Source organism: Zootermopsis nevadensis, unplaced genomic scaffold (assembly GCF_977971745.1).
Source record: "Zootermopsis nevadensis isolate Lab colony 2312 unplaced genomic scaffold, Znev_1.0 Znev_ptg000007l, whole genome shotgun sequence".
NCBI lineage: Eukaryota > Metazoa > Arthropoda > Insecta > Blattodea > Termopsidae > Zootermopsis > Zootermopsis nevadensis.
The window spans coordinates 3,642,638-3,669,391 of NW_028259139.1; the positions used below are offsets into that span (position 1 = coordinate 3,642,638).

The 26,754-nt window shown below is 38.3% G+C and overlaps 2 protein-coding genes across 6 annotated transcripts; both read right to left on the minus strand.

Annotated features, from left to right (window-relative positions):
• Nucleotides 1-480: 480 nt before the first annotated feature.
• LOC110830691 (46 kDa FK506-binding nuclear protein) lies at nucleotides 481-10,974 on the minus strand. Of its 2 annotated transcripts, none has more exons than XM_022065904.2 (9): nucleotides 10,766-10,974; nucleotides 7,540-7,791; nucleotides 6,205-6,309; nucleotides 5,850-5,969; nucleotides 4,551-4,670; nucleotides 3,728-4,068; nucleotides 2,224-2,394; nucleotides 1,927-2,105; nucleotides 481-833 (listed from the first exon to the last, which is right to left on the minus strand). In XM_022065904.2, exons 1-9 carry the CDS (start codon nucleotides 10,773-10,775, stop codon nucleotides 752-754), a joined length of 1,380 nt encoding a protein of 459 aa, XP_021921596.1. In that variant the 5' UTR covers nucleotides 10,776-10,974; the 3' UTR covers nucleotides 481-751. The 2 variants fall into 2 exon arrangements, with proteins under 2 accessions (XP_021921596.1, XP_021921595.1); XM_022065903.2 differs by having other exon boundaries at nucleotides 3,722-4,068.
• Nucleotides 10,975-12,739: 1,765 nt separating this feature from the next.
• On the minus strand, nucleotides 12,740-25,252 carry LOC110830693 (uncharacterized). Of its 4 annotated transcripts, none has more exons than XM_022065906.2 (11): nucleotides 25,178-25,252; nucleotides 24,384-24,548; nucleotides 20,982-21,186; nucleotides 20,746-20,902; nucleotides 19,409-19,843; nucleotides 19,195-19,330; nucleotides 16,216-16,476; nucleotides 15,194-15,274; nucleotides 14,736-14,807; nucleotides 13,937-14,067; nucleotides 12,740-13,528 (listed from the first exon to the last, which is right to left on the minus strand). In XM_022065906.2, the coding sequence occupies exons 2-11, from the start codon at nucleotides 24,487-24,489 to the stop codon at nucleotides 13,382-13,384; spliced, it is 1,731 nt and encodes a 576-aa protein (XP_021921598.2). In that variant the 5' UTR covers nucleotides 24,490-24,548; nucleotides 25,178-25,252; the 3' UTR covers nucleotides 12,740-13,381. The 4 variants fall into 4 exon arrangements, with proteins under 4 accessions (XP_021921598.2, XP_087200107.1, XP_087200106.1 ...); XM_087343981.1 differs by lacking the exon at nucleotides 25,178-25,252 and adding an exon at nucleotides 24,934-25,116 and having other exon boundaries at nucleotides 14,736-14,804; XM_087343980.1 differs by lacking the exon at nucleotides 25,178-25,252 and adding an exon at nucleotides 24,934-25,113.
• Between the last annotated feature and the right edge of the window lie 1,502 nt (nucleotides 25,253-26,754).

Genomic DNA, 26,754 nt, shown 5'->3' on the forward strand with positions numbered 1-26,754 from the left:
AAATCCAAAACAGAAGTAAAAACAATATGTGATTTAATCAATTTATTTTAAGTCTGGAATATTGTACATAATTTTCTTCCACATATTCATACTGTCAGCATGAAGAATGATTCAGGCTCCCCAACAAAGTCATTTTCAAACATTGACAGTATAATTGGTTTTTCAGCCATGGTGTGTGTGCCTTGCGTTGTGATACCATTCCTCCTCTTCATCTGGCATCGGTACATTCAGCCAATTGTGTTAAAGTTCTGGAATCCATGGAAGGCAGTAGAGACAAAGACAGAGAATATGGTGTCTCCAGGAAAGAATGTAGATGAGAGTAATGAAGAGAATGATACTTGTGCAGTTTCAACTGAAGGAAAAAAGAAATCTCTGTAATATTTATGTGAAACTTATATCATTCCTTATTATCAAGTAATTTTGAACTATATAGTCTTAGTTAAATGAAATTAAGAGGTTAAATATGCAACATGTAGTATATCATGTATATAAAATGTCTTTTATTAATAGTTTCAACTTCTACATAGCACATAACATAAGAACATACAAGTTTGTTAGTGTACATCAATAATGTCAAATGTTAGTGGGTATGAAACAAACTGAATAAAGTTGTAGTTCTGTACACATGAGAGTTTTATCAGCCTTCAGTACCATCCTATCATTTTACATAAAGAGGATATACCAATGTTTTATACTGCACTCTTCCATTCACAAATATGCAGATTTAATTAAGTCACTTGCATTATGATACTCAATTCACTGCTCTGAGTTCAACATCGAAGACCAGTGTGCTGTTTGGTGGGATGGCTGGGGGTGAGCCCTTGACACCATAACTGCATGAGAGGAAAAATAAAATCAGTGACTAACAATGATAAATCTGCAACTATCATGTGGATTATATATGGTATATGGAGATGAAGTCACATATTCTAGACCTTGGCAACAAATAGAGAAGTGAAGTCAGCCTCATGCTCTGATCACTTCAACTGTGGGAAAACATTCCAAAATTCTCTGTGGTCCCTGGCCTTCTAGCCCATGGTTAGTTATTTTGCTGGTGTACACCCACTTTATAGTGCAGAAAGTTCTTTAAAAAATTAATTGTATGCTTGGCTTGTCAAATAATAGCCTGCTTTCTTTATGGAACCCAGTTCATCACCATGTTCACCAAAGCATACCACTGGGCTGCTTCCAGTTTGCTCAATCAATTCCTATCTCCCTAAAGTCCATCTTAATGTTTTCCTCCCACCTACATCTAGGTCTTCCCAGCAGACTCCTGTCTTCACACCTACTGATCATTACCCTGTAAGCGCCCCTCAGTCATGCATGCCACATGTTCCCACCTACCTCATCTTCCTCGATTTAATCACCCTAACAATATCAGGTGAGGAGTACAGGCTGTGATGCTTATCATGCAATTTTGCTGATGTATACCACAGCTCATATAATGTGACTGGCAATATGTAATTAAAATTAGATGTGGTGTTGCAAATTACCTGGCAGAATTTTATTTACCAAAAATAAATTGAGAACACAAACAGAAATGAACATTCAGCCTTATCATCAGACAGACTTGTGGACACAAACCAAAGGGATTCTGATGTAATAAACTATGAAAATTACATCTCCCTCAGAAGCCACAATATTTCATGACAATTCTAACACTTCTGAAAATGTTGAAAGGCAAAGAAAAGAAAATCAATACAAATAATTCCTTGGCCCAGGCCTGCACACATCCCACGTGCCAGGTCATCACAGTACCAAAAATTTTCATGATAATGCCTAGAATTTTCTGCACACACATTAAAATGTAATATGAATTATAATTCTTGGTGGTTCCTTCTGGAAACAAATTTAAAGAAAGTAATACCAATGCAAATGTATAGGAACCAAAAGAAATGTAAACTCAGAGGTCACTGCATTACTTACGCCATAGTAGCAGGACAAACAATCTTCCTCTTTCCACCAACTTTCATTCCATTCAAACCAATGTCCCAGCCTCTTATCACTTCACCACGGCCCAACCGGAACTTGAAACCAGACCCCTGAGTAGTGGAGTCAAACTGCTTATTGTTGTGTTTCAAACGCCCAATATAATATACTGTCACCTGTTAAGCAATCAACCACAACACAATTACACTTATTATTACAGTCAGCTGTTTGCAGGTTTAAAGAGGCAGAAGGGAAACAAGGCAGCTATGCAAAATACAATTCATAAGTACTCACCTCTCTGCCTGGCTTAGCAACAGGACCATTGCCTACTCTGACTTCATCAACAGTTACTCCTCCCTCAAGAACCTTCTTCTGAGGTGTATCTGCACCAGGTGTTTTAGCTCCCTTTGGGGTCTCCTGTCCTTTCTTATTCTTCTTCCCAGATTGTTGCTGGGGTGATAATCCCTAGTAATAAAATACATTAACACATGAAAATTTTCAGTACTAATAATTGTACAATTTCATTCAGTTCCCCCACTACATTCTGAAACATGAACAGCAGATCACTTGGGGGGGTTTAACATATTTCGGGTATAGGTCTCAAGTTTCATTATTGTATCGTGCATTTAATAATCCAAAGAAAATTAATAAACTCGGTCTTCATTTAATGTAATGTTTATTCTATATAGTAGGTTTTTTTTATCTGTTTTTACTACTTTGAGAAACTGTATGTCGATAGTAGCCACAAACTACGGCCACTTGGTGCCACCAACTGAACTCAGTCTATAATCTTGACACGAGTGACTCGATATAGTACACCACATAAAACCATGCCTAAATATTCACTATTAAAATGTCTGATTGAAACCTAAATTTACCCCACATTAGAAAACATACTGTTCTTGATCAGACAGCAAGCCTTCTCACATTTTGGAATCACTGGGAATGCACAACGAAAGAACATCTAAGGTGTACTGAGGGATAAAGATTATACCTGAGTGGCCAAGAATGTAAGCCAGGAAGAATAAGAATTGTTACACAACCGGGCAATATAATGAATTAAATACCAATCCTGTGACAGAACAAGACAAATTCCTTTTCAATTTGATATCCACAGATGAATCATAAAAGGAATAGGCACAATGTATAGTATAAAAAGATGTGTAAGTAATAAAACTCATAAAAACACATATAATACTATAAAACAGTCAGTTCTGATGGCTGTGACAATGCAAAGAAATTAAAGAGAACTAAATTTCCCAAGACACGTTACTGGGTATGCAATGCAACCTTGCAACAATGGTAGGACAGCAGCAGCAGACAAGAGATAAAGTTGATGCTACAATGCAGTTATGAGATGGCAAAATGACAGTATGATCATGACTGGCACATAAGATACAGCAATCATGGCCTATTTCAAGGTACTGTGTCTTACAAATTAATTTTTAAAAAAATCAAGCAATATTACGAAGACCTCTGAAGATATGAATGATGAACTAACAATTTTAGTGACCTGTGACTAGACCTCATAGCCAAACAAACCATGGACAGATGTGTCTAAACATGATGGAGAAGTACAAAAAGTAATGTCATTTTTAGTGTGATAATTCAGAAGTTGAATTTGAGCGGGAAGTACCGTATTTGCAGACTAATGTACCAAAATTATAAGACATTATACAGGACATGAATAACTTGAATAACAATACAGAAATCACCAGAGGAAGGAATTAGGGACATTTCAGGGTGTGACCGTATCATAAGAATGCAGAGCAAAATCACAAGGCAAAATTACATTTACTTGGGTTCCAGGGGAAGATTTTGGAGTAGCACTCTGCTGCTGTTTCTCATTGGGCGTCTTGTTTTTCTGTTGCTGTTTCTCATTGGGCGTCTTGTTTTTTTGCTGTTGTTTCTCATTAGGCGTCTTATTTTTCTGTTGCTGTTTCTCATTGGGTGTCTTGTTCTTTTGTTGCTGCTTCTCAACAAGGGATACATTTTTCTGTTTTTTGTCATTTGGAGTTTTCACTTTTTCAACTGCAACCTTATTTTGCACGATATCAGTCGGTGTCTTTATTAACTGCTTATCTTTTTTTCTTGATTCTGGTGTCTTCTGTTTTGGTGAGGTCTCAACATCATCTTCACCTGTAAATAAGGCAAGGTGCAAGAAATCACTGATACTGTTACAACTTAGAATATAAACTGTTGGGGACAACCAAAGGAGGACTGTCAATCATTGAATAATGGAACTTAAAAATTTAATGTCATGCTATGTTTATCAAAAACAGAAACATACTAGAATACAATGTAACGTATTCTGCCACATACAGTATTTCTCCAAATAGAACATGCACATTTTTCCTGAAATTTTTACATAAATGTAATGGTTGCATGTCATATTTGAGGATTCAATCTGGGTAGATTTGGCAACACTGTTTCCTCCAACTGTATCAGCAATTAAGAGATACAGAAAGCTTGACCATCAAACTCTCAGCATCTCCAAATACTAAAGGTAATTTCTGTTGGTCTCTTCCACCAGCAGTGATAACAGATAAAAATTACAAATAAGAATGCTGCATGGAGTTGACTCCATATTGGTATGGGGTGTTCACCAGGAAGTTACTTACTCTCATCTTCATCATCATCATCCAGAAAATCATTATCAACATCATCCTCCTCTTCATCCTCATTCTCACTATCGTCAGAGTCACCAGCAAAATTAAAATCATCATCAGATGACAATTTATCTGTAAGTTTAAAGTCCAACACAACACATCAGCACAATAATCTCAATATGAATTTTCTTCTGGTGTGTACATAACAGTCCCCGATACATGAATTCCAACACCTATCCTTAGAGGGGTAGCAAAGCAAATATCTCAGTAGCATATACACTTTAAATACCTAGAAGAAGAACACTGTTGTACAGGTAGCCCTCGGTTTGTGCCAGTTCAATTTGCGCTGATTCAGAATAACGCCAATTTTGAAACCAGCAAGTCAAAAAGTGAAAAAAATATTTTTTACTATTATTTATAAGAGGAGGCTGTTACGCCATAGTACTAGTAGTAGTATTTATAATGTTTTACAATGTATCTCATGTTGATTCTTATACTAAATCGTAATTCTTACATTGCTGATTTTGAATAAAAATTATAAATACAGTCATCTCTGCAATTACGTATGTTTTGTTAATGCCAGTTTACTCCAATGAGGTCGATGAATCGGTAAAAGCTGTTTGTGAAATGCAAACTTTTGCATATGTGAGTTTGCTGTTATGCAATTTCATTCCTGGCGCTTTAAACTTTCAAAGGACTAATTTAATCTCTGCGGAGGTACCAGGGTTACTTTTACTACGCGATTTTCTATAGGTTGGCGTCCTACATGAATGCAACTATTGCATAACAGCAGAGATGACTGTACACATCAATCACATGAAAGAATCACAGTCAATTGCAGAGACCAACAAATTGCTGATTGTAAGTGTATAAAATATATATGTTTTAAATTCCCATTATTTTATTTACATTATTTCAGAGATTTAAATGTAATGCCATTATATTACTAGTCAATGTTTGGGTGCTGGGAACACATGCCATTGACTCCCCATTGATTTACATTATAAGAGTTTCAATTTACGCCGATTCCGTTCGTCCAGGATCACATCCCCGGCATAAATCGAGGGCTACCTGTATACTGATTGTAAAATATTAGTCAGAAGAAAATTATGCAACTTTTACTTTCAATACAAAAACATTTCAAACATCCTTTCCTCAATTATCATTCTAATTCACATAACACATAATTTTCAGTTGGTAGTATGACATGCATTTGTAATGAAAATAAATATATATGAAATAAAATGTGATTATGGGAAAGAGGATGATAAGTAGCATAACGAACACAAAGCAGTATCTGTATAATAATACCTTCATCACTTTCTAGTTCAAGTTTTACTTTCTTGTTCTCAGGCTGGGACAACCGAGGTTCATTTTTTCTCTTGCCACTTCCTTTAGGCAGATTGCTGGATACTTTCTTCACAGAAGACTCTAAGCAAAGAAATCAGTATTCAGTGTATTTGTGATATACTCCTTTACAGACCTGCACAACCACTCAACTTCTAACAAGCAAAAACACTGCAAGATATATTTTCTCATTCTCTCCCCCACAAATTCTACCCAGCAATTTTGATACCTTTAACAATTCAGAGCAGGTATAGATCCCAGTGGAATGTACTAACATTCTAATTAGAAAACAGGCACTAACAAAACTAACAATGCCAACCTGAATCTATCATGCTGTCCTCATTGTTGGTCAGTTCATTTTCATCATCTTCATCGTCCTCATCTTCATCATCATCATCATCATCATCTGTTTCAAGCAAATAACCTGAAACATTCATGGGCAATATCAGTTATCTGACAAAAGTAAAGCTAATGTAGACATCAGGTGTGCAAGCATTACAATATACCAAGAAACATCTAAATGTGTCAGTACCTCAGGTCAGTGCTGACACAAAAGCTGTATTGCTTCAACATTTCATTTGAAAACAACACAGCTCAGTCTCCAACTCTATAAATCAGGAGTAATTTCAAACACTAACCGATACTCATCCAAACAGAAATATAAAAAGATACATTTACAACAAAGCAAAAACCTGTAAGTGATATTATTACAACAAAGCATGAACATGAATTTGTAGTTTTAGAGCATTCCAAGTATGTTCATTTCAAACACTACTTATATTAATAACAAAATTCACATTTCATGTAAAAAGGACAATTACTTAATAAATGAATTGAAATGTGTTTTGAATCAAACTAATAAAATGGTTCTTGCAATTACCCCTTCAGTGTTATAATCCAACAGAATGGTTGCCAGCCTGCACTACAACGAGTCATAAATAATGTGACCTAATAATCCTTTTGTTAATGGGATTTTATTTTAACTTTAAACTACATCTGTTTTAGTATTCCCTAATTTATGACATACCACACTTTCACTTCCACCCACAAACTGCATAAAACAATTTACCACATATATTTTGTAAAAGTACAGCTCATGAACACACAGAACTTTGTCAAAGATTGCACTCTTGAGGTTAACTTCATTCACAAACAATATTATTAGAAATAATTAGTATGGATTTCAGTGAAACTGAAAAACTACTAATCACACATTCTGCATTCATCAGATAAATACTTGCAAGGCAAAACAGAGCCATTAATGCTTCTTACTGTTGTATATGACTGTGTATGCATGCATTAACATTAGCCCCCCTCCTTATTTACAGATTAAACAAAATCTTATTACATTAAAAGGAACATGACCCTTTTACTACATTCGACAATGACAAGAGGAGATACAGGCTAAAATAAATGTTAAAGTGCTTGTGTACATACTGGGGCTTGCACAGTGTGGTGTCCTCAAAATGACACTCATAAGAAAGGGATTTCAAGCAAAATAAAGGAAATATAAACAACTCAACCCTCACCCACAAGAAAAAACTTATTTCTCTACAACTTTTCTCACTTCTGAACAACCAAACCTAAATATATTGGCAGAAAAATTAGGCTAACTACAAGGGACTTCTTCTCACTGTTAGTATACAGCACTCACCAGTAAGATGAACTCGCCCCTTTCCTGAAGACATGAATGCAATCTTGTCTCCACTCTGAAAGTTCAGATCTAGTTGTGTCTGTACAACTTTGTGTTTGTTCAAACTGCATAATATAAACTCTCTGCTCTCAAATGCCAACAACACAGAAACATTATCATTATCTGCTGTGGTTGGTTCAAGGCATGCCATCGAGACATGGAAAGCTCTCTCGACAGTCTGAGTGTAGCGCTTGCCAGGTTCCATAATCAGTCCTAAAAGAAAAGGGAAAAACTTATAAACTAAATCTAAAAATACCTGGAAGAAACTGAAAAATCCACTTTATAGTTTTGAGTGTGTCAAATACAGCTACAGAAAAGAATGAGTTAAGAAAAGAGAAAAAGGGATTTAGTACCAAAAAAGAATGGCATACGGCAGAGAGCAAGCAAAAGATGAATATATGATGTTCATATTGTCCAATAAAAAGAGTTAGAACCAAGTCTAATTGTATGGATTAAAGCAGAATGTGTGAATTTCCACATTTAAAACCATTCAAAGACGAAAGAAAAGTAGGAGTGTTACCTAAATTATTAACTCCCAATGAGCAGAACAAATCCACTGTTAGAATGAAGTTTTCACAGCAGTGAGTACAGAGATGGAGGCAGTTAAGTACCTCTGAAGAGTTGGCAAACTTCTACTAGATATGGCATTACAACCCAGAAAACAGCCATCTTCAACTCAAATACTGCTGAAACAAGTCCCTAGTAACAGAACCTGAAGGATGAACACCAATGGTAACAAATTTCACCAAAGAACATGTTCCTGATCCAGTCCTACCCACCCTCAAACCTATATTCCAAAGGTTCATTTATTTTATTCCATCTTATTCTCAATCTTCAAGTGGCAGTTCTCCAAGCAGACCCTATAAAAATTGAGCTACATACCTTAACCATTTGAACCTTTCAGATTGCACTCTTCTCTTCTACTAATTTAAAAGTCTCTTCATCAGGAGTCTGTGATATCCGAGACTCCTTGCAGCTGAGAATTTCACGGACATAAAGAAATACCAACCAATCCCAAAGACAAATTATGGAACTTTGCCATCAAAACACTAAAAGTAATTGCTGTTTTAAGAAAATTTGTTACCAATAAACCCATTCCTAAACTGTGTAATTCCCTTTCCATTGTAAAATAAATTTTTCTCCTTTTCATGACACATCAACAGTCAAATGAACCTCACAGGGTCCTGAAATATTCAAATGGCATTTTCTTACTTTCATAACCAAGGATTCTCAAGCACATATCCCATATAAAATAGCATTCCTTGTACATTTCAACAGCAATATTTATTTCCATTACTGTTATTGCTGCACTCACATGAAATGTATCAAGTTTTGCATTTTTTTAGCCATGGCTTCAGTGTTGGGGTACAGATACTTAATCGATGTGTTCTATGTCTTTATTACTACACAAAGAATACAGGGGATAAAGCTAAAATATTCTTTTGAAATATTCTTATATTGGCATGAGGTATGCTACAGCTCCCGTTAGTTTATGGAAGATATGGCATTAGTGTTAACAGCTGCAGTTGGACTAACTCCCACATCCTATAAATGCTGGATAAATAATTCCAAACAATCCAGCCAATTCTGAGGTTTTGTTATGAAGTTTCATAAAATAATAGTGGTGTGCTGTTGGCCCTACACAAAATCCCATAACACCTACAATGACATTCCACATCACAATCACAAGGGACCCAGCTAACATTGTTCAGAAACCAATGTACCGGGTCTCCAATTTATGAGCTTACGGTCTTGCTTACATTGCGTTATCGGCCGCTGCTGTTGACGTAGGCGGGACTTTAACGCGTGAGTCACGGGCGAGTCAGTTTCAGTGCCGCTAGTAACTGCGAACTACGAATATTTCTCTTCACTAATACATGTTATTACATTAATTGTTTTTACCTTAAATCACAAAAAGAAAATATTCGACAATTTCCCAAGAAGAGCTTCGTCGCATATTTCGAAACATGTTAACGAGATGTGAAACTTGCTTGCAAGCACAAGGAAGTCACTTTGAACATCTTTTGTGATTTAAGGTAAAAACAATTAATGTAATAACATGTATTAGTGACGAGAAATATTCGTAGTTCCCTGTTACTAGCGGCACCGAAACTGACTCGCCCGTGACTCACGTGTTAAAGTCCCTCCTACGTCAACAGCAGCAGCCGATAATGCAATGTAAGCACGACCGTAAGCTCATAAATTGGAGACCCGGTACTTCATGCAGAAAAGCATTCCTGAAAAGCTTGACTGTGAGGATAGTCAAATTATCCACCTATTATGGAACTGGAAGGTTCATTACAATGTTACAAGAGTCCACTCTTGGACCCTGTCCTGAGGAAGGCCAGTCTATAATGAATTCTTCTTGTACTACTGGGTGTCTCAGGTGGTTGCATTGAAAGAAACACCAATGTTTCGAGAACAATCTTCGTCCTCATCTTCCAGGTACTGAAATTCAGTACCCACAAATAATTTATTATACTTAGTCACTGTGAATGCTTCAAATCATATAAGGCCAATCTAGTGCATAGCCTCATTCCTCTATTTCTTTAAGATCAACTGTCACATTATCCTCCTGCCCAGAAGTCTCTTCTCTTTTCAAAATATAAAAAATAAAAAACAGAAAATCAGTGGGAAGTTTAGAATTAGAACAAGGAAACAAAACGAAATCATTTAGGTCTGAGAGGCAAGGTAAACAATACCCCTACCCTTACTCCTGCAGTCCATATGTTAAACACAATTGTCACTGAACGCCCATATAAAGTAGGGAACTTTTAGATCTGGGGAAATTACATGTTCCATCAATCATAGCATTTATACATCTGTGATACACTGAAATGCTATTCATGAAATTTGTACTTCGGAGTCTGTTCCGAAATAACTTCTCTGAATATCCCTTACATCTTGTTACATGTTTTGGACAAAACTAGTACATCATAATTTCCAAAGCAATATCCTAAACCTATCTTTCCTAAAAAAAATGTCCCACAATGGAAATCACATCTGATTGTAGGCATTCATGTTTACAGATTGTTACAGACACTTCACAGTACAATTTACAATTATTATATTACATTTGGAAACCAGAACGATACAAAGAAACCCAATCATGTTGGTCCTAACATGCATTCCGTATAAGTTACCACATGGCGTCGCCATTCAAATTTCCGTTTACGGTGTTACTTACCCCAAAACATTGTGAAGTCTAAAACTGCTCCCAATAGAACTTTAGAAAACTAAATAATGTACTGCAGGTTTAAACCGCGCAAAATCTAAAACCAAACTCTATCGCAATAACAAATTGCGTCCTTATACAATCGCTGTTCCTATCGCAAGAGCCTCAATTTACAACATGCGCCGACAGGAAATTGTCCAGGACTCCCAGAGTACAGTAGCAGTGCAACCAACAGCCAACAGAAGCATGCCAGTTGTCTCTTTTTCTGCCCATCGATGAAAGTGTTCAACACAAAATATCCTCCGATTACTAAAATACTAGCTCATTATGCGCCGCTGCTTTAAAACTATTCTAATTCTGATGTGTAGGCAAATTTGAATATGAAATTTTTCCAGCCTATTACATACCAAAGTAATGCGATACACAGCGATCATAAATATATTACAAATTATCCAATCTCATTAGCATAAAAGTTCACATTAAATAATACTATTACTTAAATTCAGTTTCTGAAATCAAAATATGATAAATTATGTGAAGAATGTAGTTCCACTATTCAACTCCGTTTTAGCAGTTCTGGCATAACACTTTTAAGCACAATTTTGTGATTTGTATTTCCATTTAAATGGCTAAACATATATGGGAATGACGTGCATCATGCTTGGGACTGATGAAAAAGGCATTCAAAATCTTAATTGTGAAACTTGAAAGGAACAGCCACTTGGAAGCCTTAGGCACAGATGGAAAGTCTGGATTTTCCTGGTCTGGGGATGAGTGTACAACCAGCACACAAAAACCATTAATCAGGATAGCTTGTGTTCTAGCTGATTGAACTGATCATGTTCCAAATATAAAGGAGCACTAACCATTCAGTTCTTACATTCTGTACATCTCCATAAAGACTACTTTTCCTTACAAGACATATCAAATCAAACTGCTTTTGTTATTCAGCCTTCCCCCAATAACACAATTGTAATGTACAGCCCAATTACTCTTGGAATAAAAATTTATCTCACAGTAGTGTTTGACTATTATTTGGGATGTAAATATCCTTACATACATAACATACACAGTAGCATTTGTAGTTTACACAGCCATGAGTCTGAAGATGGCTGTCTACTGGGATGTACCGGGTCTCCAATTTATGAGCTTACGGTCGTGCTTACATTGCGTTATCGGCTGCTGCTGTTGACGTAGGAGGGACTTTAACACGTGAGTCACGGGCGAGTCAGTTTCGGTGCCGCTAGTAACAGGGAACTACGAATATTTCTCGTCACTAATACATGTTATTACATTAATTGTTTTTACCTTAAATCACAAAAAGAAAATTTACCTTCGGTTCTACAGCTCTGTAACCCAGTATACAGACACCTTAAAACACAACAGTGTTGCTTCCAAATATGAACACAGTTTACACTATCCCCTTAATCTAATGAGAAGAAATAATAAGAAAACCTCTGAGAATGAATAAAACATCAGATATTGAATGACTTCTATTACAATGGATAAGGGCAGCCTGTTTCAGTACAAGTTAACAAAGAAATATAATTTCTTCTTTCTTATTGCCACAGGGCTTATTTAATAAGCACTTTTAAATGTTACCTGCAGTTTTCTTTCTTAACTTCAATGTTGTTACCTTTTGTTAAGACTGCCTTTTGAATTTTATAATAAAATACTGACAAACAATGAAGAATACACACAATGGTTACTGTAAAGAATAAAACTGAAGGAAATTGACATACTTGTAGTTGGTAAGGCACATACCCTATCTAAGAAATTAATACACTTGGAGGACTAATAAAGAGCATGGGCTAATGTGGATACAACTTTCATCAAATATATTCAATGAAACTCCGAGAACAAGGTGAAGGCACTATTGGAGGCTTATATTAACCAAGGTTAGGGCATTTAATGGAGATTTGTATGACAATTGTTCCATGCTGATAAACTCCTGGAGATGTTTATTTTTTTTCAAGGCATGACTGCTTCTGTTGGATTGATGAAGTTTGTTTTATTGCAGCAATTCATGTTCACTATTTACAATTAAATACATAAACAGATCATAATTTCTGTTTGTTCATGTTATGTACACTCAAGAAAGAAGAGTTCTTCCTGTTTAGAAACAAATGCACAATAAAAATCATGAGCATCAGCACCATGTAAAGTCTTCAAGCAAAAAACCATAATTTGTTCAATGCGTGTATGTTTAATTCTTGTCCACATACATACACACATTCATACCACTGTTGAACTATCTCAGCCACATCCTTATTATACTTACACACACATACACATTTGAACATAAAACAGGGGAGGGAAAATGAAAAAATGTCAGATGCAGCTGTCCTAGAAACATTCACATTCCCATCATTCCAAATGTTCATAAACTCTACAGTACACTCTACAGAACACATTGAAAGGTTTGAACACAGAACTCTAAGGTATGGGCACATTTAACCAGGACCTCTGCCACAGATATTTAATTTGAGCAGTTCCACAACATCCCCTCACTAAGGCAGACAGGACAACATTTGTACTTGAGAAGTTAATTATTCAATCACACACAGATGCTATGACGGAATATTGTGACTCCCAGCCTGCTGGGAGCAAGTGTATCACATGGACACCTCACGAACTGCTGTTGGAGTGTGGTGGGAGCGTGGAAGGTGTGCTCACGACAACAACTGGTTTCACCAGTGTGGCTGTGCTCAGGTACTGAGTGTTCATTAATGGCATTGGACCCACTGACTTGAGAAGGGATGTGGTAGTCATCATCTGCAACAGAGCATTCCTCTAGTAACATATCTGTAGCAGTCACTGTCCAAACAATATAAATAATGTAATTTACCTCATTCATTTTATTAAGCTTATGACGTATGTTTCTTGCCACACATCAAAACCTTCATATTTATACAGTTCTAATAAAACATTAAGAAAATGCAATCTCAAATACATTTTACAGAATTATCAAATATAGTAGTCTACGAAGAATGTCCTAAAACTAAACAAATATAAATCAGTCTACCTGTAAGTTAAAGAGAAGTCTGAGAAAGTACAATTATGTCCATACACCAGATTAAGGTTCACAGAACTGGTTAAAATTTGATAGAGAAATCAAATTTTTAATCTTTATAAAAGTGAACTGCAGGGGAATGTATGCATAAATAAGTCTCTTGCACATACCTTGCCTCCAAGCTGCTGAGGAGTAGCAAGAATATGAGCTACCTGATTTCCCTGTGAAACAACAGTCACTGGAGTCACCAGGGGGGTCAAACTTGTGTGGCTACCTAGCGGTGTCACCACATGTGTGATACCTGCCAAACAGGTGGAAAAATTCTGTATGAGAAAATTAAAGTAACTACTTTTCTTTCTCAAAATTACATGTAGGAAGTTATGAGAGGAAATACGTATTTCCCACACAATTGGGAGCTTTCACTCCTTTTAAAAAATGAGAAGGGTTTCTGATACATGCAGCAAATAAAAAATGTATAGGTATATGTCTTGTTCATCTAAACAGCTTCATGCATTTTTTTTCTAAAGGTTCCCCAAATATCCCTATAGTCACCTAAAATGCAAGAAATTTCTTGTGCTCCACCTATATACCTTCATGGTGATAAGAAGGTACATTTATTTCATGACATTAGTTTTCACTTCATCGAAAATTACCAAAGCAAGGAACCGGTAAATTGTTATTACAGCAAGTGTTCATCTTCTATTTAGCTCATCATTTTGAAAGAAAGAAAAATTGTTCTTCAACTAATCGTTTAAAGCCCAGTGGAAACTATGAGCCACCTGTTTCAGTAATCAGTAACTTTATTTTGTATTTATGTACTGCCTCAGATTCTTACTGAAAATAGGGATTATTTTCTTCAAGAGCATTAACCAGCTGATCTAAGCAATGGTGAAGCATATTTTCTTTGCAGTATGGACAGAGTTCTTAAATATTATTACACGAGCTCCAGCTTCAAAGAGTTGATCATACCTGCTGAAGTCAGGTGCGTAGGGATAGTCCCAGCTCCATGAATAGCAGGTGTCAGCACAGTACCACTTGCTTCTGAAAAAGAACGTAAGTCAACACATCAGAACAGTGCGTCATCAATGCAACTTTATCTTCAACCCTCTGAAGCACAATTTTAAAAACAAAGTTTTTGTCATTACATTCCTTATCATTACTAAATAATTATCTCCACAAACAATATTTGCAAATCTATGCACTCATATACCACATCTTAATGTTTATTTAGCTAGGTGGCATGTTTTAGACATATTAGTCCATCTTCATGCCGCTGTTCATCTATGCAAACTGTGTGCATGGACAGACATCCTGGAATAACCAAAGGGGTTAGAAATAATGATGTTAAAATAACTATGAACCAAAATGACACAGATGTCCTCATTTCGGACAGCAGACAGTCTTCTCTTTCAGTAAACAATTCTTACCAGAACAAGCAGTGTGAGCAATTGACTTGGTGGCAAGTGTAACTCCTGCATGACCCAGCACACCATTTGGAAGCGTCAAACCTAAAATAAAAAGGGAAGTAAGAGTGAAGAATAATAAAGTTTCAATTACTTAACACCCTTATGTTATGTAAAAATTCCTAAATAATTTATTTTAGTCTCCGTAACACAAGATAGGTTCATAAATTAAACACACACTCTCAGAATTTATATAGAATTACAGAGCCGGCTGGAAAACCGACGCTCTTCAAATGCCCTACTCAAGAATTCCATCCCAAATTCTGTTAACCAAACAGAAGATCTTTGATGAGACCCTACAAATACTGGTGTGAGACCAGATGCCACTGTGCCAGAGATGTGGAATGCTGGTCATGCTAGAGGAACATGGTATTATCACATCCATGTTCTTTCCCTTACTTATAATTTTTAATCCAACAGGAAACTTGTCATGAAACCTGGAATGAACATCATCCACACAGTAGATTTCCTGTGATACTGAGACGAACATTATATATACAGATGCTTACTATTAAAAATTCCACTTGATTTAATTATGTTTTATGTACCAATAATTTGCATGGCCAAGCTTTCAACACATGACTGCTAATTACTTAATTTCTGTGTATAATTCAATTTCCTATGATGCAAATAAAAGAGTGTCAACCTGATACCTCATTCAGATGGATATATCACTGAAAATGGTGAACAAAATAGATTTCAGGTTCTCACAGCGGTGAGTACAGTCTTTGTAAATAAAGTAGTCTCTATATCACAGCTGAGTGCTTAAACTTTGAACAAATAAATTTAAATTAATACATCACAATATTTGTTTATAGTGATCAAGCAGTGGCTTCATCAAAAAACAATATTGCTCCTAGTAACAACAACTGCTTTAGAGTTTGAGCCATGAAAACTGATCTTGTGCATTAGACACCAGCCATAGAATCTCAACAATAAAAATGTTACTTCCGACGCACATGTATTATTTTGTAGACAACACAAACCTCCAGAAAGGGTTATGGGGTGATGTTTGCCTGAGGTAGTAGCCCGCACCGCCCCGTTGGCTGGCAGAATATTGAGTTCTGCCCCACCTGGAAGTCGTGCAGCCTCTGCTGCAAGAGCCACACTGCCGGCCACCATTTTGTTTGGTAAGTGCAATGTTGGTAAGGTGATGGCAGCAGTTGTCCTGGTATCTGATTCACTGCCACTCATACCCCGCAATCGCGGGTGGGACACCACCGCAGAAGCAGGTGAATGGGCAACATCTAGAAAGGAAAGCACAAAAAGGGAACTGACTGACATGTTTTTCAATAGTAACACTTTTAAGATCACCAAAACAGTTTTGGTAGGGAATGTCAATCACATTACAGCGCAAATGACAGTTGAAATTAAAAAATCCCCAGCGCTTCCTTTGTTTCAAACCATCGTTACATTTTTGTTTTAATCAACAGAAAGTGTGATTTTCCCCACAAACTTATTAACAGCTAGAAATTGTACATTTGTTTATGTAATTTATATAGAGTACCATGCAGCAGAGGAATGGAAAATTATATTTTCATTCAACAAATGTTTGCAGTGTAAATTGAGAAACACTGTGTTAAAACACAAACAGTTACATCATAAAATAAAAGGCTAATTTTCTGATATACTGCAGATATAACCTAGATGACGTAGTCTGAGAAGATACCTGAAAGCATTAAGGAGAGCATACTCAATAAAGTGACTGGATAATACGAAGAGAGATGCACCTGATTCCTGGAAAGGACTGGCATTTTTCTCTTCACAACGTTGTCAGACCACTTCTGAGGCCTGCCCAGCCTTATACATAATGGCTACCAGAGGCTCTTTCTAGTGGTTGGTGATGAGAACATTAAGCTGACCACTCATCACCCATCAAGTGATGGAGTCTAGAATTACGAATTGTGTGGTGCTTTACATGCATGTTCCCTGCATGGTAAAATGGTATGGGGCTTAGGCACAGGGACAAATTTATCTTTATTTTACTACTATTGGTCTAATATAATCTCTACTTTACATGAAACACAACTTGAACTCTTGTCATTTTTTTTAATGGAATATCACAAAATGTGACATGAAATAAAATACATTATGAAGTTAAAAACCTGCGCTGTTGAGTAGTTTTGCTAACAGCAGAATCTGACTACGTGCAGCACAGCATTCTTTAATGCTCATAAGTTAAAAATACATCTGTATTTGTTGATGCAAAACCACAAAGAAAGAATACGTAATTTAAAAAATGGAGTACAACAACCCAAACCTGCCTGTAACACAAGCACGTTCATAACGCTGGTTTCACTTCAGTGACCTCTGTCTCCAGCATCAGAGTATGATACCATCATTCCATGATGATAGAGACAAGAGATGATCTCTTTACTGTTAAATGACATAGCTAATTATCCCAGAGGATTTTATAACTTTCAGTTGTCATAAATGCCTCAAACCTTATTTTGGACCTGGTTATATGGGGCCTGATCACAAATATTTACATCTCTAAAGCTTGCTTGGTAGTCCTGATGAATCAAATATCACATGGACAAGACAAGTACAAAGTTTACTACTGAAGCATCCATTAGTTCTTCCTCCAGTAACAGAATGCAATTTGGAAAGAACCCACATCTTAAAAGTTCAGCAAGCAGTGGTACCCAAATCCGCAGAATAATGCCTGAATAAAAGGGGGAATGGGGTGGCCATGAGGCATGATGGCACAAACGTGTGGTAAGATTTTGTATGCATCTTGAAGTCCACATGCTGTGCCAGTCAAGAAGCGGATATTCCATCCAAAACTGCACGGTGGATTCTAAAAATACGTTTGTATATGAAGCCCTAAAGACTGCAGATGCTTTAAGATCTCAGTGACAATGACATCCGAGTTTGTTCATCTTCCTGCACATATTTTCTGGAAATGCTAGAAATTATGAAACTTGAGCATAAGCCGGTGTTTAGAAACAAAATGACCTTCCAGCACATTTAAGCATAATCGTCGCATCTGGGTCTTGGAAAACCTGACGCATCCCGCCAAGCCACGGCGAGACTTTCCGACAGCGAATGTGATCCCTGCAGAGTTAAAGTGGAAGGTCTATGGACCATTCTTTGCAGAGGATATCACCACCAGAATAACATATCTGGATATGCTGGAGATCTGATTATGAGCACAACTGCTTCTGTATATCCTGCAGGACTTCAACAGGATAATGCCCCTACACAAACTCCTGCCTGGCCATATGGACAACCAATGAACCAGTCCGTGCCTCAGACATCTCCTAACCTTACCCAATTAGACTTTTTCTTCGAGGGGCATGTCTGCATTCAACCACTGCTAGCAACACTTCCTAAACTAAAACAAATTGCAGCATCAACGGCTGTGGATATGCTACGTAGGATCTAGCAGGACGTCCGCTGTATTACTAAAGATGGACACATGTAATGCACGTTATAAAAAAATTGGTACAGACCTCTACAAAATGGTGCCTGTAACTAAATTAGATACATAAATACAATTATGAATAATCAAAAATATTTTTTCTTAAACACACCGTGTGATTCACGGTCTAAACGTGTGTTATGATGTGTTTCACATACCAAACACTATAAGAGGAAATTATGATAACCTTTATTACTACATTATTAATTTAAGCTGAGATTAATATTCTTTTTCTAACCTGCCATTCTATGTCCTAGGGTTTCTATGGTGTCAGGGAACATGCAGCATGCAATACTGGAACGTATGAAAGTAAGACGAAGACAAACCCCAGACCATGATAGACAGAGAAGGCAATTAGTATATTTTTAATGCATCGAGCCAATTTTTACTGACGATAATATGAGCTTTATAAAAATACCAACATTTGTATTTAAACGAAAGACAAGAATGGCAAAATTATTACGGCGTAGGGCTAATTGTGTTAATGAGTGGCCCAAGAACTTCTTACTGTATCACACCTGCAACTCTATTAATTTCTTACTTGTGTTGGGGAGATGTGGCGGGTGCACAGTCAGCGCCAGTGGCTGCGGGTCGCCTGGCAACATGCGTAGTCCTGATGGAGCTAGCAGTTGGATGGTGGGACTAACCAGCGTTGCTAGACCCGTAGTCCCCACCATCTGTCAACACATCAGCCATCACTGTAGCATGCCCCAACACATGAGATACGAGAGGAATCAAACGTTTAATGAACTCACATGCGCAGTCACAGGCAGCTGCACCACGGACGTGGGAGGTAGAGACTTGGGATCCTCTCCTCCACGCAATTCTGTAGGTCCTGGAGGTGGAGGTGGTGGAGGGGGAGGTAGTTGAGGTGGTGAGCAGGCAGTGGCAGCACTGGACAGGGACGACGTGCTGCTATACACCACACCACACTTGTTAAGTGGCTCCTCTGCATCGCTCATCACTTCGTCCCTCTCTGTGGCAGTAGAAGTAGTATGAGACACGTGATCCTTGTTGCGCGGATCTTCAAGCACATGCACACTTTCTGGCAGGAGCGCGTTGAAGTCGATGTGGTCCCACTGAGCCGACAGCTCCTTCTTGAGCATCACTAGCCTCTGTTGTGCAGCAATCTTCTCTCGTGCCAATCGCTCCATCTCGTGCTCGAATTCCCGCTCCCTCCGCCGCAAGAACTACCAATGCACAAACATGACCACTTGTTTCACCTTATATAAATAAAATGTAAATTAGAAATTGCAACTAATAATCAAAGTGGGAATATCAAAATGTTAACGATAGTATCTAACAAAATAGTACTAGTTTTGTTTCCCACCATTCTAAACCAGCAATTCCAAAACCATTCTAAAGACCAAATTGGGACAAATTTTTTGATAACTTCTCTAATATCAGTTCATTAATTGTCAGTTGTGAATTTTATTTAAAATTTGCACATTCTAAATCTGTTTAATGATTTAAGTTCATGTCTTGGTTCAAGAGGTTGATACCAAGAAATAAGTTCTTGTCTTACTGTCATGACTTTCCTTCATACGAAGGTCAAGACTGATATTCCTTCTTAGGATTGCAATGACTGAAAGGTAGTAATGTTCGATTGGTGTTACTTCTACAATTAAGTAATAATTCATGATCATTCATAGGAAATCTGATTGAAGAATACATAAGTACCAAAATATCCTGATTTGACAATAAATAAATAAAATAAAATGGTCGCCTTACATTTTCATTCACAATACATAAGGTATCCTGGGAATAAGCATACTTATCATAAAAAAGGTTTATGGAATTTTGCCCTTTTATGGTTATCATAAATGTGGAGCTCATGTCAAGTTAAAAACAGTAAAATACTAATGACTCAATCATATGATCTACGGTTGTAAAAAGTCAGCATGTTTACTTGTATACTTTCAACAATCAGCCTTGGTATCATTACGGAATCAGAACCTCCATCCCCCACAAGGCCAGAGCACTACAAAGGAAACCCAGGCAATATGGCAACACCGCGCCACCTGTCGGCCACGTGCTTTCTATGGCACGTGGACTCACACGCTCCCTTGGCCTTGTCTAAAACAAGGGGTACCTGAATGTGTCGCAGGGCACTGTGCAGGATACTGAGATTGGAAGACTTCTTCTCATCCTGTGAGGCTGGCAACTGCCGTTTCAAGAGCTCGAAGCATTCCTTTAGATGCGCCCGGCGATTCTTTTCAAGTTTGTTGTGCACCTCGCGTGTGCCAGCCCTGCAGCAAGACACAGCCATGTACCACACATCCCACTCCATCAACAACTACAAATATCAACGTGATTAGTGCAACTCACGCTCGCTTCTGGAATTCCTTGGAATCATCCGGCTGGTCCAGCGGCAGATGGGGGGCGGGGCCCCCATTGGAGACTTGTTGGTTGTGGGCGGGTCTGGTGGGCGGTAGTGGCGGCGGCGGTTGATGTTCTGAAGTGACAGCAGGAGGGGGTGGAGGCGGCGCTGCTGCGGTGAACGACAGAAACCCGCCGGGGGCAGGTTCTTCCTCTGCAAGCCAACAATCACACGGCTGAGACAGAGGCCAAAGTCCTGATCGATAACAACCGTGGCCCTGACATTCAACGAGGGTCACCAAGCGCCACGTGACAGCCAGGTCACGCCGTAGGCGGGTTCGCGCATGCGTACTTCTAAAAAACTCAATACCCTTGACCCAAAAATAGAATGCCTTTCTTAATAAAGCGAGCCTTCCTATGCAATAATAATGTTAGCAACACGGCCTATCCTGCGAAAATGTACCTCTCGTGTGAATACATGGTTTTCGCTTACCCAGTAAGTAATGATGTATCCATTTCTTCTTGGGAGGTGGCATTATCCTGACACCATAAACTTGCTGGTCGACTAGCACACCCATTGTACTACATATCCGTCCTGAGTATTACTCTTGGCACAACAGACTGGCAACGCTCCGCCCACAATGCCCCCCCCCCCTCGGGTCACACAATGTTGCCAGATGCTGTGCATCAAACACTGACGATCGCTAATGAAGGTGTACTCATTAAACCCCGCTCCCCTCGACGTCTTGACTGGTCAGTCACATAAGAGCCACTGATCAGGGCTGCGATTATGACTGTTATGGAAATATACATCATGCAGCTGTAAAGTGGTGAAAGTTATAGCCACGTGGATCGGTGACCATGGCCCCATTTAACTGCAATGAACATAACTGCTGGTATGAATTCAAGATTTTCTTCAGATTTATGTTAAAAACTGATATGTATGTAACCGGATAAATAATGTAGAAAACTTGATACGTAAGAGCATTGAAGCAAACTTCGTTCAAATACTTCTCAAACATGGGCTTTCATGCATCATGCTTAAAGCCGGCTACACACGTACAGGTATACCTCATGCTCTAGTGCATCCACACGTTGAGGTATACTTGAGACGAGCGTCTGTTCAGTCATACCTGTACGTGTGTAGCCGGAATTAGGTACATACATTTTTTTACCGTTACTACCGATTTCGTTTAATCGTGCCACGCGAACTCCCCGCCCCCCTCCTAAAAAGCACCATATATATCCTTTCCAAATGCCTGCATTTGCAGGCTACAATACGCCCGGGCTTATGAACGCCAAAACTGCAGAAGGCTCGCATCTATACAATTAAGTACCCCTTCCTATAAAAAAAAGGGGTTTGTTTTCCACTTTCGCGGCCAAGTAAACGGGCCCAAAGATGGGATCTGGGGTTCACAGATTCCACAGGTGACAAGATATCGAAAGAGGTAGTCTCCATATTAACGTCTAGTGGAGGTTATTTCCAGACGGTCATCGATAAATTTGTTACTCTGCCTCTTCATTCTATTCCTTTTTGGACATCCTTCTTTGGGTCAATAGTTGTACACGTGGGTCGACGTGTGGATACTCTGTAGAATATAGGCCTGCTCTGAATGATGGGTTAGGGTACTGGTTTCAAGTGCTGATAGTCGTAGGATCAACTATCACATTCTTGTTATTTCTTGCAACTGCAAATACATTGCATTATTATTTTATATTTGAGCAAACTTCTTTACTAAAGTACTGATTCTGTAAAGAAGAAAACACATTAAACCTGTTAGATGTAACTTCAGTCATGTCTTTAATTGACATATGATCCACCTCCATACCAATTTAAAAAAAATTTCTAACAAAGTTTCGCATTTTTTCAATGCCTATTACCACAAATTATTTTAGGATCCAAATAATGGGGCTAGTGGCACCCACCTCACAACTTCGCGCGCCCACCGTGCTATTGTCAACATGAAATTAAAATGTAGGAGGCTGAAGTGGCCTCCACTGGTGCAGCATTCATAAAAAAAATAAATTAAGTCTATGGTGACGACGTTTGGGGGAAGCCACACTCTGATGGCAAACACATACATGTATTGTTTTTTCCTTAAGAATAGAACTTGGGTTAAAAACGAAGTTGATCTGGAAAGTGCCTTGGACTCTAGCAAATCAGTATTCAACGATTTCTGGAAACACAGCAGCACGATATACTACGATCGCTGACAAAATTGCAATCCATGATTTGTGGGCCTTGACTACCAGTGGACATAACTGCAGATTTGTACGTAAGAAATATTACAAATACATTCTACCTTTGCTCACGGTTGGTTTACTAAAGGGGACTGACACATACTTCCGGCACACGTGGTGGTGAGGTAGTTCAGTTACTAACCAATGTGATCGATTCAGCTCTAGAAGTCAGAACTTTAACCACCCAGCGAACAGCACCTGCTAGCCTTGTAGGAGATACCCTCAAGTCAAATACAAATAAGGGTTTTTTGTATAATACAGTACTTTTCGAGAACATGACATCCCAGGCAAAAATTAAGCAAACTACAGCGTTACAAAATTGCGGAATTCGAAATACAGGATAAGTTCATGCCAATATAACCCTACGATGCTCTGAATACGAAACGTTGCACAACCAAAATATTGAATTTGGAGTACACAAACTCACACCAACTGCCATCTATTAACAGAGTACAAAAGAATCATTAATCACATTGCAGTTCCATCTATCGACCGTACAATAAACTTGTACATGTCACCATAATTAAAATTGGTAACATGGGATTCTTTGATAAGATGCTCACTTTAGGGCGACACCTCACCGCATGCATAATTATAGGCCTGTACCAACTTGTCTCTAAACAGGAACACCGTATGTAACAGGAATGTTTAAATTTACTTATAATGCACACTGTCACTTAACTTCTTGCCACACCGAGGCATCATAAAAACTACGCACGGTTGTGGTACAAGCCAATGACCTTTTTCAAATGGTGACATCATTTTCCATTATTTTTCCTCTCCAGTATTTCCAGAACGCATTCACTTTTGCGTCTGATACAACCCAGATGGGTTACATGATTAGTTTAAGGTTACAATCACAAAGCTGAAAACGTTTCCTGCGCATCTGGCCATTATGCCCATGGCAGGGCCGGTACCTTTCGAGCCCTATTACGGTAATCGATAAGGCACGTCTCAACATGCCGTCATCCGGACATACAACAGTGTCAAAGAATAAAGCGGCAGTACTTTGAATGAGACACACACTGTGTATCCCTGTAGAATCTAACAACTGGTGTAGCAAATGTTATAGAGATAGTGTATGCACTCGCAAAAGTAAATAACAGATATTCCTTACATCTCATAACTGAAATAAATATATCAAAGTAATTATTGCAACACTAAACATACCTTCACCACGTGCCAGAGAAGTCACTGAGGACGACGACTGATGTAGCCGCTGGGCCTCTTGCAGCTCCACGTACCGCGCCGCTTCCAGAAGCGTCTCCAGACTCATTGTTCTTCTGGAACTCGCCCTCCCGCCGTCTGAGCTTACGCCTCCATTATTAGCACACACTAAAATTCAGATGTTACTGGGAATGTAAAATAAACACAGCAGACAGGGCTGCAGCATGGACCTAGCAGCCACTGCCAGCCCCGGCCCCGGCCGTGAGTGACGTGAGTGTTTGGGTTGCCAACGACAACTGCCAATGAATAGTCGCCAGGCCTGTTACGTCACAAAAGGATGTTTGCAACGATTGGCCAAGCAATTATGGACCGCCAACACGCCACGCAGCCACTGAAACCCTCACAGTACTTCCCAAGAATTATAATATACCGACCGAACCAAAGCTCAAGATTTCTCCAAAATGTGTTAATCCACAAATACAATAATGACGCACACGTATCCGCCACTTCTCAGGTAAAAAACTTATTAAAAATGATCGATCAAGACACTTACAAAAAAACTGGAAACCACTGCGCATCAACTGCCATGCTTGCTGCTACTCGGTTCACGTGTCTGGGGTCTACTAACTGTCCAATCAGGGAGCACTATGTGACGTAACTCGGACAGGGCGTGTTCGTCTTATAGGTCGTGAGCTTAGCATCCCGGTCCGCTTTTAATTGTCAAATAAACATTTTACTCATGTTTCAATAACGTAATTTTCCAAACTGTTAAAATATTATGCAGTGTCTTTACCTACCGACCCAACGGTTTTGCAACCCACGAGAACGCGACCGCAACACAAGCGTCACCCTGCCTGTCACGTTTCCTCCGTGTCACATGGGTACCAGCACGTTGTTGCCAAATGCAGCACGTAAACAAGGACACGCAATCAATGCAGTAAATGCTGCTGCATCAATATCCATCCCCTCCCTAGTCGAACGAACTATAAATATTGTTATTCCAAACTGTGGCGGAACATGATATGTCAACGTAGCACAAACAAGTTCTTTAACCATTATCAAATATTTATACCTAAATTGAAATCAGAACAAATGGAACGCACAATACTGACATCTTATGACCTTTGTCGTGCACCTCGTCAGGGTTATTGTATGCATTCCACTGTTCGGTTATGTGGGGGTTAACAGTGTCAAAATAAGAATTAACAACTAAAAACTTTCTTCGCCGCCGTGAGCACCACAGATGTGATATCTAGAAAACGTATCCGTAAGTTGAAGATAATACAAGTAACATTAATTAAATTGAGTATAAAATAGTCGAACAAACAAGTAGGCCCAATTACAGAATTCAGTGATTGTTTTTCAAAATTTTAAAATGTCCCAAAATTGAGAGGACATTTATAGCAAGATAATCCTGAATACTCGCGTCACTTCTTTTCTCTTCCATGCAAAACTCTAAAATGTGTGATTCCCATAAAACAGTATTCAAACGTGTGTTGCAAAATCTTAGGTTCAATACAAGCAGGTACTTTCTTAGACTCAGATGCATGGGTTGGTAGCTGTGGAATTAAAATTATGTATCATGTATGATAATGTTGTGGATTGCCCTGTGGCACATGAGTAATTACAATTTCAGGCATATACAGTCTACTGTGGTCCTCTGGGTTGACACCATGTAGTTTTGTAACAAACATTTTTGAGGAACATATCACTTCCTTTTTCACGACAGACATTTCTATATGGCATTACAACCCAGGTCACAAGTGACCATCTTCACCCCTCATGAGAAACAATCTCAAATAAAACTAAATTTCCAATGACATTTTCTGGTACTGCATACCATAACTGAACATGTAATGAAGTGATTTTGAAATACCATAGCAACAGAAGGAAAGCAAACAACTGTTGTAGTTCACTTGACCTGCATGCATGAAAACTTCAACAAAAAGGTACATCAATGGGAAAGGATGTCAAAGAATAGTTTCACATTCTGCTGTTTAATGGTTATGGTCATTATGTATTATTGTTGGAACCTGGCGATACAAGCCACTGAATATACTGTGAACAGAGATACTTCAAACCTGCTGTTCTCCTCTTCAATAACATACCAAGTAAGGGCAGAGGTATGTAATTCCTAGGCACTAGCCATTACAATACTGCAAACCAGCAGATTCAAGAGCAGTGCCATATTTAAACAGGAAGTGTATAGATTCAAATTCAACCTGAAGTGTCCAATAAAATTTTAGAAAATAATGATCTGATCATAAAGAGATGAATATTATGTGAAAAAATACAACTAAATTGACTGTAATATAACATGGTTCTTATTGACTTATTTTAAAAAATCTTGAAATTAAATCATTCACACCATGAA